Genomic DNA, 13,106 nt, shown 5'->3' with positions numbered 1-13,106 from the left:
TTAATTGCGTTAAATCTGAATTATGTAGTTGATTTGTAAAATGCGATTATCTCGAAAACTCTTGAGTTTTGAAGTTATTAACAAGTATACCTTTTTTTTGTTAAAATAATGTATCTTTAATATTTTATATCACAAACACCGGTAACTTAAAGAGCAAAAAAGTTAAATGCAAATGTATGCCACATTTGTGGCATATGTGGCACCCTCTATCAGCTACATTAAAGCATGCATCTAATTATAATTTATGATGTTCAATAGTATCCAGATATGAATTTTGATACATAAATGTTCACAAACATAAAAGTTATAGTGAAAATTAAAATTTTAAACTTCCACTTTAACACCCTGTATCTTTCTTAATATCAACATTTTATTAAAGCAATTTGGCTTAAATCGTAATGTTTTGAAGTGTAGAATCTATGGTTTCTTTTTGTACAATTACTTAAGGACCACCCTGTATAGTGAAATGCTCTCATATTTGATTTTTGACTATTGAAGATAATAGTAATTTTTTCTAGTATCACTTTATGAAGGACCCTTCTTTGTTCTTCACTGTCACTACATATAATGTACATATCGCTGTTTTTACACTTTACTCGGTTATATTCAAAACAAGATTATGAAGATAATATCCTAAATACAATTATTGAGAACTCACGTCTTACATAAGCTTTAACTATAATTTTTTCGCCAGAAAAATCAGAGACATTATACAGTAAGGCGCATAACTTGAAAACTTCAAAATTGAAAATATTCATTTATTAGTCTCTTTTAGGCCATAATTTATACACAGAATATTGGACAGTTAGCGAAAAATGGTAAATTAGAAGGTAAGCGTTTTCAAAAGAGTACTCGTCAGAAGTTTTTCTTATTATATATAATTTGTCACAAGAAGCTCATATAAATAACAACTCCAATTGTGTATATATGTTGGCTAAAAATACCAGAGTGGCTTTTCCAGAAATAATTTAGTTTATTAATAATAAATCATAGTAGATATGTAAAGTACAGGTTCCTTGTCTTTTGTAAGGCAAGATTGATACAAGAAGTAATTGAACGTTCACAAAAAAGGTCAATTGGACTAGATCTACGAAGATGCCATAAGCTTGGCCGCTGCCGTTACATGGTGTTGATGGTGGTATGCCACTTCGTTATTGCCACTACCACCCGGAAATCCGAAGATCTGTTGATAAGAGTACGCAGGTTGATTCTGAACACAGCTACTATAATCATAACCGGGTTCACTTTTAATTGCACTTGTACTTGTTGCTGGCAACAAAGACGTCTGTCCAAGATACGGTCGATCGACGGATGCAGATGATTTTTCCGAAGAAGTCTGATGTGGTTGGACGGAAGGTTGTTGGTTTTGGTTGGTGTGTTGTTGGCTGGGTTGATGGACGATTGGTGTTTTTGGCTCTGTAAATATAAATAAAAATAAACTATTAGTCATAAATTTAAATTTTTTTTTAATTATCGATTTTTATTTAAAAAATGTATACATATATGTAACTACTTCTTGTTAATTTGGCATTTAACACGACTCAGCATAATATATAAGTACAGAATGAATACAACAGAGATGAAATTAGTGTTGAAAATTGAAATTTTTTTGTATTCCGTATTTTGTATATTTTTGTAATCTTTGTTTTTTTGTGTACAACATAAGAGTTTAATGTTCAGTACACTAGTGATCAAGGGAAATTGTTATACTTTTTGTTCGGCTAAGTTGTAGGTATTTTTTTTTTATTAAATAGTAAGTTAAAATAACGATAATATCATGATAAATATACTATAACTGAGGTAATCTCGAAATAGTTTTGTTAATTTTTGCTATTTAAATTCACAATTTAGCTTTACCCAGTTATAAAAGTATTCCATCTAATTTTAGAAATATTTGTTAAAACCTGATTTGTCTAAATTTACATTTTTGATTTTTGCTATTTGCCTTGTTTGATTTATGTCTACTTTGCTAATGTGTTGGCATTCTATAATAACTTTTACCTGGCTGAACTTTTAAGAAGTAAAAATTGTTAATTTGTAGCTCTTATTTGTTTATTACTCTCTCATAATCTTCTTTTCTTTCTGGTATTTAATAAGAAGGTAAAGCTCACAGGAATGTAGAGCCACGATAACGTAAGTCTCTTTGCTTCTCTTTCTTTTTGACTATGTATGCATTTTGGTTTTTTAGAGAGGTTTGGCCTACCTGACACTTTTTTGAAATCGTTTTTACGCCAATCTTATCATAGGTCAAGTGTCGAGTTTTCCTCATCCATCGACAAAGGACTAGGTGGTGCCCTTCTTTCTCCTTCTTTTAGTTCCAAATTCTGTCATTTTTATTGCTACCTCTCAATTCCCGATTTTTTCTCTAAATATACCCCATCCCAGATCTCTAGACTTTCTCTTTTAATCCCCTACTTCCCATCCAGAAAAGTTACAAATTTAATAAAAAATGTTTGACATCCTTCAGTTAAAAAGTTATATTTTGTCTGGCCACTACACCTTTTACTTGAGTTGACAATGATAATGTCGCAAATGTAATAACGTTACTTCTTTTGTTTTTGCCATTTCGTCAATGACCTATTTTTTATAGTACGAATTATGTCTTACAATTCGTAATAATATTCCGTTTTAAGCATAGTTTGATGATACGGTATTATTATGTGTTGGAGCCATTCAATAATATCTACTTTTTCCCATGACAGGCCATCGTCGGTAACTTTTCCACAAATTTTGAATGATAGCTGGCATTATCGAGAACAACGACAGCATTATTTGGTAAAAAATTCAATACCTGAAAAAAGTAATCCTGAAAAATATTGAGTTCATTTCTCCGTGTTAATCTTTAGTGGATTTTGAAACCAACTCAAATAAACCATTATCCACAAAACCATGTTCGCTAAAAATGTGCATGATTATTAATCTTCGACTCTTTTTTTTTTATCGACTTCACTAACGCGTTTAATTGTATTAGACTACAAGATGTGATTAAACTTTTACTACAGTACAGTACAGTACTACACTATAATAGAGATAATAAGGAAATCAACTCTGATTACAAAACAATAATAACAATAGAAATCGAACTAACGGAGGATGTCAACATTCAATCAGATATAAGACAGGGTGATAGCTTAAGCCCGTTATTGTTTAACTTGATAAAATTAATAGTTGAAGTAAAAAAGTCATTAACAGAGTACTAAATGGGCAAGAGAGCAATAAAGATTTTATGCTACGCAGATGACGCAGTAATAATATCAAATAATGAAGATGATCTACAGCGAATGGTCCACGCTTTGGAAACTAACGCAGAAAAGTTTAACCTGAAAATATTAGCAATAAAAACAAAGTCCCTCGTTATTGCTAGGAAGCCAGTGAAATAAATATTGTAATAAACTGTGTACGATCGATATTAACCTAGACTAGAGAAACAAGAGCAGAAACAACAATTACAAATAACATCTTAAGAATAACAGAGATAAAAATACTGAGAGCGAAAGCAGTGAAAATTTTAATGAGACAGAATCACTAATACACAAATCAGAGACATATGTAAAGAACATGATATCGTCATATGGGGACGCCAAAGAAGACGAGAACCGAACCAACACGTCAACAGAATGGGAAGAGAGAGACTTGCCCGAATAGTAAGAGATAGAAAACCAGAAGGTAAAAGACCACAAAGCAGACCCCCCAAAAGATGAAGAGATAGCTGACAGTCAACATTGCAAATATTGCTAAATCAGACCGGAAACAACAGGCCTTAAGACCTAACATACGAAGAAGCAAAATGTAGGAATCTCGTTGTTTAAATAAAACGAATGAACTTTTCTCCGAAGGACGTTTCTACGAAAGTCATCAATTTCCATTGGTTGTTTTCCTTCATGTCTTTTTGGCTCAGTAAAGTTTCCTTGTTTTCTGTCACTTAAAAGTCCGTAAATGGTTCTTTCACTAACACCTGTCATATCGCAGCATATAGTTACTACATTATTAACCGTTGTTAACGTTATTTGATGAACAAGGGAGTCATGAACATTTAGCACAATCGTTTTTTCTCTCAGGGAATACGCGCCGTTTTTAAGTTTAGCAGCAATAAATTGAAACGATGATGTCATTTTAACTCATAGACTGAACTGCTAACTAATAACACGGATGGTATCAAATTCGACACAACTTTCCCTTACTCGGTAGGTAGACAGGTACACCCAAGCTGATTTGTCAAATTCGTCAAAGTCATTACTAAAGGATTATCCCCTAACGAGACAAAGCATTCTGTGTAATAGTATAGATATGCCGTATAAATCCAAAAATTAAAAGTTACTTCATGAAAAAATTAAAAAGAGCGGAAAGAAAATATAGGTAATTATGTGCCTAAGATTCCATTTCCTTATTATTATTAGTGTTAAGGGTTTTTAAATTCATGAGATCTTTTTTCAAAGTATATGCAACTAAAAAAATTAATCCATAACTCACAATTTTTCAAAAATAACCTTGACTGATTTTAACTACATCCGTACGGCAATGGTTTATGACCTTGACGGTAACCCTTAAACACTATTTGAAGATTTGCATTTGTAATGAGCTTCCAGTTGCAACCAAATATACTTTACAAAATTTAGGTTTGTGATTTTTTATGTTTTCCAATTTTTTTCGCATTGCTTCATAGAGTAAACCCTGTATCTGTTCCCGTAGCTTTTTGGATACATCAACTTTGAACGATAATTTCAATAGCATAGTGCATTACATACCCTATCTAGAAAGGTTGCCTTTAAACTAATACGTCTTTTATTAGTCTTAGGGCCGGCAACACCATCTACTACAAGGTTTGAGAAAATTTATTTCAATATGGCCAATAGTGAACAGCTGTGTGCGTACATACTGCTTGAAAGTGCATAAATATTGCATCATAAAAGTAAGTAAAAACCTTTTTTGTACAATATTTTGGCTTTATATTGAATATAAAGGTTCATTACTTTAGTTAGTTTTTTTAAATATTTACAGTGATAAAAGACCTATATAACGGTAAAATCTGCATTCAAAAAACAATGTAGGTAAAAAATGATGTAGATTTGTTGTAGATTTTACAAAGAAAACTATTTTTTATTATGGATTTTAAGCTAATCAGGACTGCATGTTTTTATGAGAAGAAAAAATCGCTTGCGATAACTCCGGTAGATCCAAATATTTCAGATATTTCCGATTTATCTGATTCGGAAGAAAATCATTTGTAACACGAAAATATTTTTTAAAACTCTGATGATAAAACAGGTCAAAACAATATGAGTATACAAGAAATAGATGAAGATAGAGAAGCTGATGAGGAAGGAGCAAACGAAGAAGGGGAACTTGTACGAAGAAAAAAGCAAAAAGAGATCCTACCAATTTCAATTGGGCAGAAGATGATATTACAACTACTTACATTTCTGATCCAAATCGATTTTTCAGTGGAGAGGTAACTACGCCTCTGGAGTACTTTACCAAGTTGTTTTCACTTGACGTTATTAAAAATATCGTGTACCAGTCTAATTTGTATAGTACAGAGGTAACAGGAAAATCCGTTAACACTTCGCCCCATGAAATAACAGATTTCTTATCCATTTTATTATTGATGAGAGTAATTGAGCGACATTCACAATATTCCAAATTGCGGATATTATGCCACTAAAACAATTTCAACTTCTCAGAAGATTTATACACTGCAATCACAACAGCCAAATTACAGACGAAATCAAAGATCTTCTTCTTCTTCTTAAAGTGCCTATCCGTTCGGGATGTTGGCGATCATCACTTCTATCTTTACTTTGTTTATTGCAGCGCGGAACAGTTCAGTGGTAGTCGTGTTATACCACTTTCGTAAATTTTGAAGCCAGGAAATGCGTCTTCTTTCCGGTCCTCTCTTACCATTTACCTCCCCTGGGAGAATCAGCTGGAGAAGGCCGTAACGTTCTTGATTTCTCATTACATGTCCTAGATATTCCAACTTTTTAGTTGATGCGCCTATAACATCACATTTCGAAAGCTTCGAGCCGATTCATAGATGCAGCAGTCAGTGTCCACGCTTCCATTCCGTAGAGCAGAACTGTGAATATGTAGTAGCAGTTCAATAGACGGCATTTTGTTTTTAATGATATGTCTCGACTGTTGAAAATGGTTCTCATTCTAATGAATGCTGCTTTTGCTTTTATTATTCGCTGTTTAATTTCTGTTGAGTGGTCCCATTGGCTATTTAAATTGGTGCCTAGATATGTATATTGCTCGACTCTTTCGATAGTTTGTTGGTTGATTGTAAGTTGAGCGTTTAGTATTGGTTTTTTACTAATTGTCATAAATTTGGTTTTCTTTATGTTAAGAGCTAGTCCGTATCTGTTGCTGACTTCTGTTATGCGATTTGTTAATATCTGTAAGTCATTCAGATTATCGGCAAAACTATAGTGTCATCTGCATATCTAATGTTATTCGACCATTCACCGTTTATTAGTATTCCTTTTGCACAACCGTCTAAAGCTTCCTTAAATACCCATTCAGAATAAATATTGAACAACAATGGAGACAAAATCAAAGATCGGTATTTCAAAATCAGACCACTTTTTGATGCTGTCAGATTTAATTGCCAGACACACGAATTTGAAAATCAGTATTCCATTGACGAAATTATGATTGCATATAAAGTTACTTGTTCAGGGAATCTCAGACAATATATTCAAAATAAGCCTCATAAATGGGGATAAAAAATGTTTGTTCGAGGTGGCGTATCTGGATACATTGCCAATTTATTGCATACTAAGGAGCTTTCACTGAGCTTTTCTGAGTTGTACAATACAATACTAACGCGCTAACTGAAGAAGCAACTTCTTTTAGTGTAGGTGCTAGCGTTGTTATAAGTTTGAGCAAAATCATTTCTGATACCTCAAATTCAGTAATTTTTTGCGACAACTGGTTTTCCGGTCTGGAGCTTTTTATTTATCTGAAGGAAAAATAGGGGATACTAAGTTTGAGAACAATTAGGCAAAACAGAATCAAGGGATGTATAATGGAAAGCGACAAGATAATGTCGAAACGTGGTAGAGGATCATATATGTATAATTCTGTTACCGAAAAGGGAAGTATTGTTACTAAAAATGGACTGACAATAAATGTGTACTTTTAACAAGTACCTACTTTTTGTGGGATTCAACCCCTAACTTATGTACAAAGATTCTGTAAAACTGAAAAAAGAAAACCGTGTTCCTCCCTAATTACCCAATCTAATAAGCACATGGGAGAGGTTGATAAGGCAAACTCTTTACTTGGATTGTATAGAAGTCCAAGTAGAGCTAAAAGATGGTATTTTCCCATTCTGACTTGGATATTGGATACATGTGTATTAATGCATAGATTATCTATAAAAATGACTGCACTGCTCTGAAAGAAAAACCTATACTTTTGAAAGCATTTAGACTACAGTTAGCCAGCTCTCTCTCACGCACGGGAAAAGACAGTAAAAGAGATAGACCTTCCCTGCAGCCTAAAAATAAAATGCAATTTCCTCTTGCACTGAGACCAGATAAAGCCACTACACAGGATTCAGTTGCTCATTGGCCCAAACATATCACCAAGGGTAGGTGTATATTTTTCATAATGAAGCATAAACATTTTGGTTACTTAGGGTTCAGTTCTAATATTTTTGGCAACATTTCATATATTCTTTTCATATACTTTCATTTTCCATATTTGGTTATTAATATTTTATTCTAAATAAACATAACATATTTGATAATCTGATTTCTACCTCATCTCACACCTTAGCTGTAAAATACTAGGTACCTCAAACTGGCAATGTAACTTTTTAGCTACAAATTCAAAAGTCACTTTATTTTAGTTTAAAGTTTTATTTTTATAATGCTTATCGTTTGTGGTGCCAAACTGACACCATAAATCAAATTCCATATTTTTTTTATACAGGGTGGTCCTTAAGTAATTGTACAAACAGAAACCGTAGATTCTGCACTTTAAAATATTACGATTTAAGCCAACTTGCTTTAATAAAATGTTAATATTAAGAAAGATACAGGGTGTTAAAGTGGAAATTAAAAGTTATATTTTTCGCTATAACTTTTACGTTTGTAAATATTTTTGGACAAAAATTTACAGTTGAATGCTTTTGAGTAGGATAAATTATAATTTTATACTTACTTTACTGTAACTAATAGAGGGCGCCACATATGCCACATGTGTGGCATAAATTTGCGCTTAACTTTTTTGCTCTTTAAGTTAGCTCTATTTGTGTTAAAAAATATTAAAGATACATTATTTCTACAAAGAAAAGCTATACTTGTTCATACACTGAAAATTCAACCGTTTTCAAGATAAATGCACTTTATAAGTCAGCTGCACAATAATTCTTAGTTTGATATTTGTGCGGTAAAGCACTGAATACCTGTAGATAAGCATAATTCATAGTTTATTCTTATTAAAACAACTCAAAGATGATAATGTAACATCACAAATGCTTTGTTTTAGGTGCTAAATGTCTTATTGGAGAAAAGATATTTCATCTTCTTCTTTAGGTGCCGTATTCAGACGTTGGCCGTCATAATGTTTACAATTTCCCTTTGCTATCGCTTCTTAAGTTTCTATAATGGCATTGTATTACTTTTGCTCTATTGTAAAATGCTAAAAACCCAAAATATGTGGTTTATGCAAGATGATACACCACCACATTTTAGAGAGAAGGCAGTTAGAACATACTTAAATCCAACTTTTCTGAACGTTGGATTGGTCGTGGTAGTCATATTCCTTGGCAATGTGGTAAGATATTGATATAATTATTTAATTCATAAAAAATCCAAAAAGAACATTTATTGTTCATTACGTAAATTGTTTACCCATTTTTATTAGAACAATTAGAAACTAAAGAACAGGTATTGAATAACACATGTGTCTTGTTTCATAATACTTTTGCTACAAATCTAACCTTAAAGACTCAGCATTTTTACAAAAACATCATCGTTGTCCTAATAACCGCTATTGTTATAAATATAGTAAACACACAGACAATTTAGCTTAGCATAATATTAGTTCGTTAGTAAATCATAATAGTCCATTTGTTTGAGATGTAATTATAGTTACTCGTAAGCTGTAACGTAATCATATAAATAAGTAATGTCATCGATAGGTTATTCCGTGTGTATATAAGTAACCAATAAACGAGATACATCACAGTTTAATACATTATTTAACTTCTGCGACAAATAAGATGTAGTTCCATAATATACCATAAGATTTGGATATGTATCCAAAATAATATATTCATCCATTATACATTATAGCCACCACGTAGCCCCAAATTTAATCCGCTTGATTTTGGTATATGGGGCGCATTAAAACAACTTGTCTATAAGAATTCCATAAACATTCGCAACCAACTATGGGAAGAAATAAATACTGCAGCAGTTTCTTTAGAACCAATGATGCTATTTAATATGAGACGATCTTTTATGGAATATATTGACAAATGAATTAGTGAAAATGGTGGACATATCGAACACATACTTTGACAAAAAGTTATGTTATTTAGTTTAACTATTACTTAATTTGGTTTGTGTAAACAACATGTTTTAATTATTATGACTTTAATTTAAGGCTGTTTTATCGGTGCATCAAAACCTAGAGACAGTGTTTTCTCTGTTATTTACTGACAGAATGTCTCGAAATTTGGACACGTTATTCGAAATTATGTTGCCTTTAAACTGATGGTTTTACTTTTTTTATTTTTTTGAAACTTCTGTTGAAAAATTGGAATATACTGTTTAACGTTCTATTATAACCAAACTTTTTACGCCCATCACTCGAAAGAGTTTTTTTTTCTGTAATCGTTGATTTTTGTTTCACCTTTCTGTGTCCAGTAATAATCGAGAAAAGCGTGTTCCAACTTTAAAGAAAATTGCCTAAAAATACTGAAATCTAATAGTGAAACGTGTTACTCATCATTGGGCTTAGTTTCATCGTTATCGCCTTCGTGACGTCAAATCTCATGAACGTACGGTCAGTTAGTTCGTGTTAAAACTAATTTGAATGGAGAATAATGTATTTGTTGTCATTAAACTACCCGTCGGCCGGCGGCACTGAGTAAAGATGGTCTCGCGTAAGCAGTGTAGAAAAGTAAGTGATACGCCCATTTCAAATCGCAGTTGGCTTGAACTGCTAAAACAGCCTTAACATAAAACGTAAAATGTTTGATGTAAAATCCTATTATTCTGTTATTTTGTCAAATCCTATTATTAATTATCCTGCTGATATATTTATTTTATTTAATATTTCGTTAACTTATAACTTTAGTTAAAGGTATTTTATACCAAAATTCAGAAGTATTAATGTTTTTGTCTATTTTTCCTTCGTTGCCTGGAGTAATTGCCTTAAATTCAGAATTATGCAGCTGATTTTTAACATGCGATTATCTCGAAAACTATTGAGTTTTGAAGTTATTAACAAGTATATCTTTTTTTTGTTAAAATAATGTGTCTTTAATATTTTTTATCCCAAATACAGGTAACTTAAAGAGCAAAAAAGTTAAGTGCAAATTTATACCACATATGTGACATAAGTGGCGCCCTCTATCAGTTACATTAAAGTGTGCATCAAATTATAATTTCTCATATTTAAAAGTATCAAGTTGTAAATTTTTATACACAAATGTTTACAAACATAAAAGTTATAGCGAAAAATAAAATTTTAATTTTGCACTTTAACACCCTGTATCTTTCTTAATATCAACATTTTATTAAAGCAATTTGGCTTAAATCGTAATATTTTAAAGTGTAGAATCTACTGTTTCTTTTTGTACAATTACTTAAGGACCACCCTGTATATTTTGAAACACTTTGCCAGATACAGGGAAATTTTCTAGGCGAATAAATACATTCTTGTTTTTCATACACATACTTCTAATTATTTAAGCATATTGACTTTTTAAAAGATTATATTGCCTATCGTAAAGATTTATAAAATTGCATCCAAGTAAACTTTGTAAACACAGTAAACCAAGTACACACATGCTGTTTTTCAAAATCACCTAGAGTTTATTTATTCCACTTTAATATTAAATGTTGCTAATGTACCCAAGAAATTTTAATGACTATTTACTTGATGTTACGAAGAATTTACTTTATATTTCTCCAATTAAATCGTTCAGAAGTTCAGTAAGAGTTAAAAGTACTTTTAATTATCTAATAGGTATTGACGTGCTCTTTGACAAGCAGAAGCTCGTCTCATTGAAATTTCTCCATCATGTATGTAGTAACTTTAAGCGCCTATGAACGATCACTACAAATACTTAATTATCTATCTTAAGTTCAAACACCTGAAATATTTTATTTTATTATGTAGTTTTCCTTCCTTCCACTATTTTAAACCACTCAATGAACAACTAATAGTGGCATTCTACTCTCAAGAAGCCGAAGTCAAGCTGTCTTAGCACATGCACTTAGTCTTAATTGAAATACATCAAAGGAAAATTAATAATCCTTATAGAGAGAGGATGCGCCCAACCCAACAAAAAAAAATATCTACACGCACCAACAGGAGATCAGAATAAGATGAGCAGTGCGTATCTCGGAACGCATCTAAATGTGTCAACCAATGTTAAAAAGAGGCGTCTACATACCTTCTGCGGAGGCGGAACTGCTGTCGTCCCGGTCACCGCCCGCCGGTTTTTTGGGCTTGCGCTTGCGAGTTTGTATGCCGTCTTTTCTCATGGCTAAAGGTCGGTTTACGCCGTGTAGTTTGAAATAGAGGCCGCAGGCGTTACAAACTGGTTCTCCGTCGTTGTTCCGTCGCCAGAGTGTCGTCGTTCTTGTACCGCAATTCGTACAGCATAGTCCCAGTCTTCTGGTCGCAGTCTGCAAACACTATAATATTATTATCTTTAAAATAGCCTACTTTTTGTACTTCATTAAAAATAGATAAACACATTCATTTGTCGGTAGAAATAATAGATTCTTTTAATTTAGTTTTTATATAGCTACAATATTGCTTAAATTAATCGGTAATTATAGGTCATTGGCATTCTGTAGTAATTATCTTAATGTTTATTTATATAGATTTTTATTTGTAGATTCACTTTTATACGTATTTGGCATAAAAAACTTTTATTAAATAGTTACCAAAAATTATTATGGGATAAATAAGAGACTATCTATACATTGCTGACCATTAAAATCCAAACTCTAAACGACCTTTTCCGCTTCATCAGACATATTTTTTTTGTCGATCCAGTCTCTTTTTATTGTCCATCTCTTTTTTTTTAGTATCTTAGCTATCCTTTCCTCATTTATTCTTTCTATATATTCCAACTATCTGAATTATGCTAAAAATTTTATTTCTTATTTCGGCATTGGTAATTGTTCTATACAGTGTGCGCATAAAGTGTGGAAATGGTCTATTATGTCATTATTTTTAGAGTTAAAGCTCTGACAGGTCAATTTTTACTTTGGTTTTTTAACCTTTTTAGAAAAAAAAATTACTTTTACCCCCACTATCTTAGCAGATTAACGTCCTCAATTTTTTTTTAATAGAAAGGGCATATTTTTATTTAAAAAATTAAATACCCATATTTTTCAGAGTAAAACCATACCAAACTCATTACATTCAAACTTCAGTATACAGAGTGTAAAGGAAACCAGTGCTATTATTTCGAAATTTAGTTCAAAATTTATTTTACAAAGAAAATTATTAAAGAAGTCATTTTATATTAAAGACAAACAAATAAGATAATAATTACAACAAATGCTCCAATGGAATGGCCTATTGTTGTACGATACAGAAGGTAGATTGTTTATTTATTAAGATAACCAATTCCATTCAGATGATAATGGCTTTGTAATGGGCTGTAGATCAACAATACAATAAAATAAAGTGGTAACGACTATACTCAGTATATTTCCAAAAATCAAGTAGGCTGTGAAGACATGTCAAATTCCTTAGCAACCAGACAGTAAGTTCGTAGTTATTATTGGATATGTCAATATTAAATTGATTTGTTGTGTCACATCAATTTAGAAGTCTGCACTAGTATCTTTTTGAGAAATAATACCCTACTAGAAATTATTTGAAATTACGATGGTGCAGTGGCG

The 13,106-nt window shown here is 31.9% G+C and overlaps 1 protein-coding gene across 3 annotated transcripts in view; it reads right to left on the bottom strand.

Annotated features, from left to right (window-relative positions):
• Nucleotides 1-267: 267 nt before the first annotated feature.
• Nucleotides 268-13,106, bottom strand: part of LOC140435027 (GATA-binding factor A-like) — a 179,843-nt gene continuing 167,004 nt past the window's right edge. For 2 of the 3 annotated variants that reach the window (XM_072523697.1, XM_072523698.1), the window contains 2 exons: nt 11,639-11,882; nt 268-1,416 (listed from right to left, as the gene is read on the bottom strand). In XM_072523697.1, coding sequence (XP_072379798.1) covers nt 1,088-1,416; nt 11,639-11,882 — 573 coding nt within the window. In that variant the 3' untranslated portion in view covers nt 268-1,087. The remainder of the gene's footprint in view (nt 1,417-11,638; nt 11,883-13,106) is intronic. The other variant, XM_072523699.1, reaches the window with a different exon arrangement.

This window comes from Diabrotica undecimpunctata, chromosome 2 (genome assembly GCF_040954645.1).
Source record: "Diabrotica undecimpunctata isolate CICGRU chromosome 2, icDiaUnde3, whole genome shotgun sequence".
Classification (NCBI taxonomy): Eukaryota; Metazoa; Arthropoda; class Insecta; order Coleoptera; family Chrysomelidae; genus Diabrotica; species Diabrotica undecimpunctata.
This window is presented reverse-complemented; position numbering and strand designations above follow the sequence as displayed.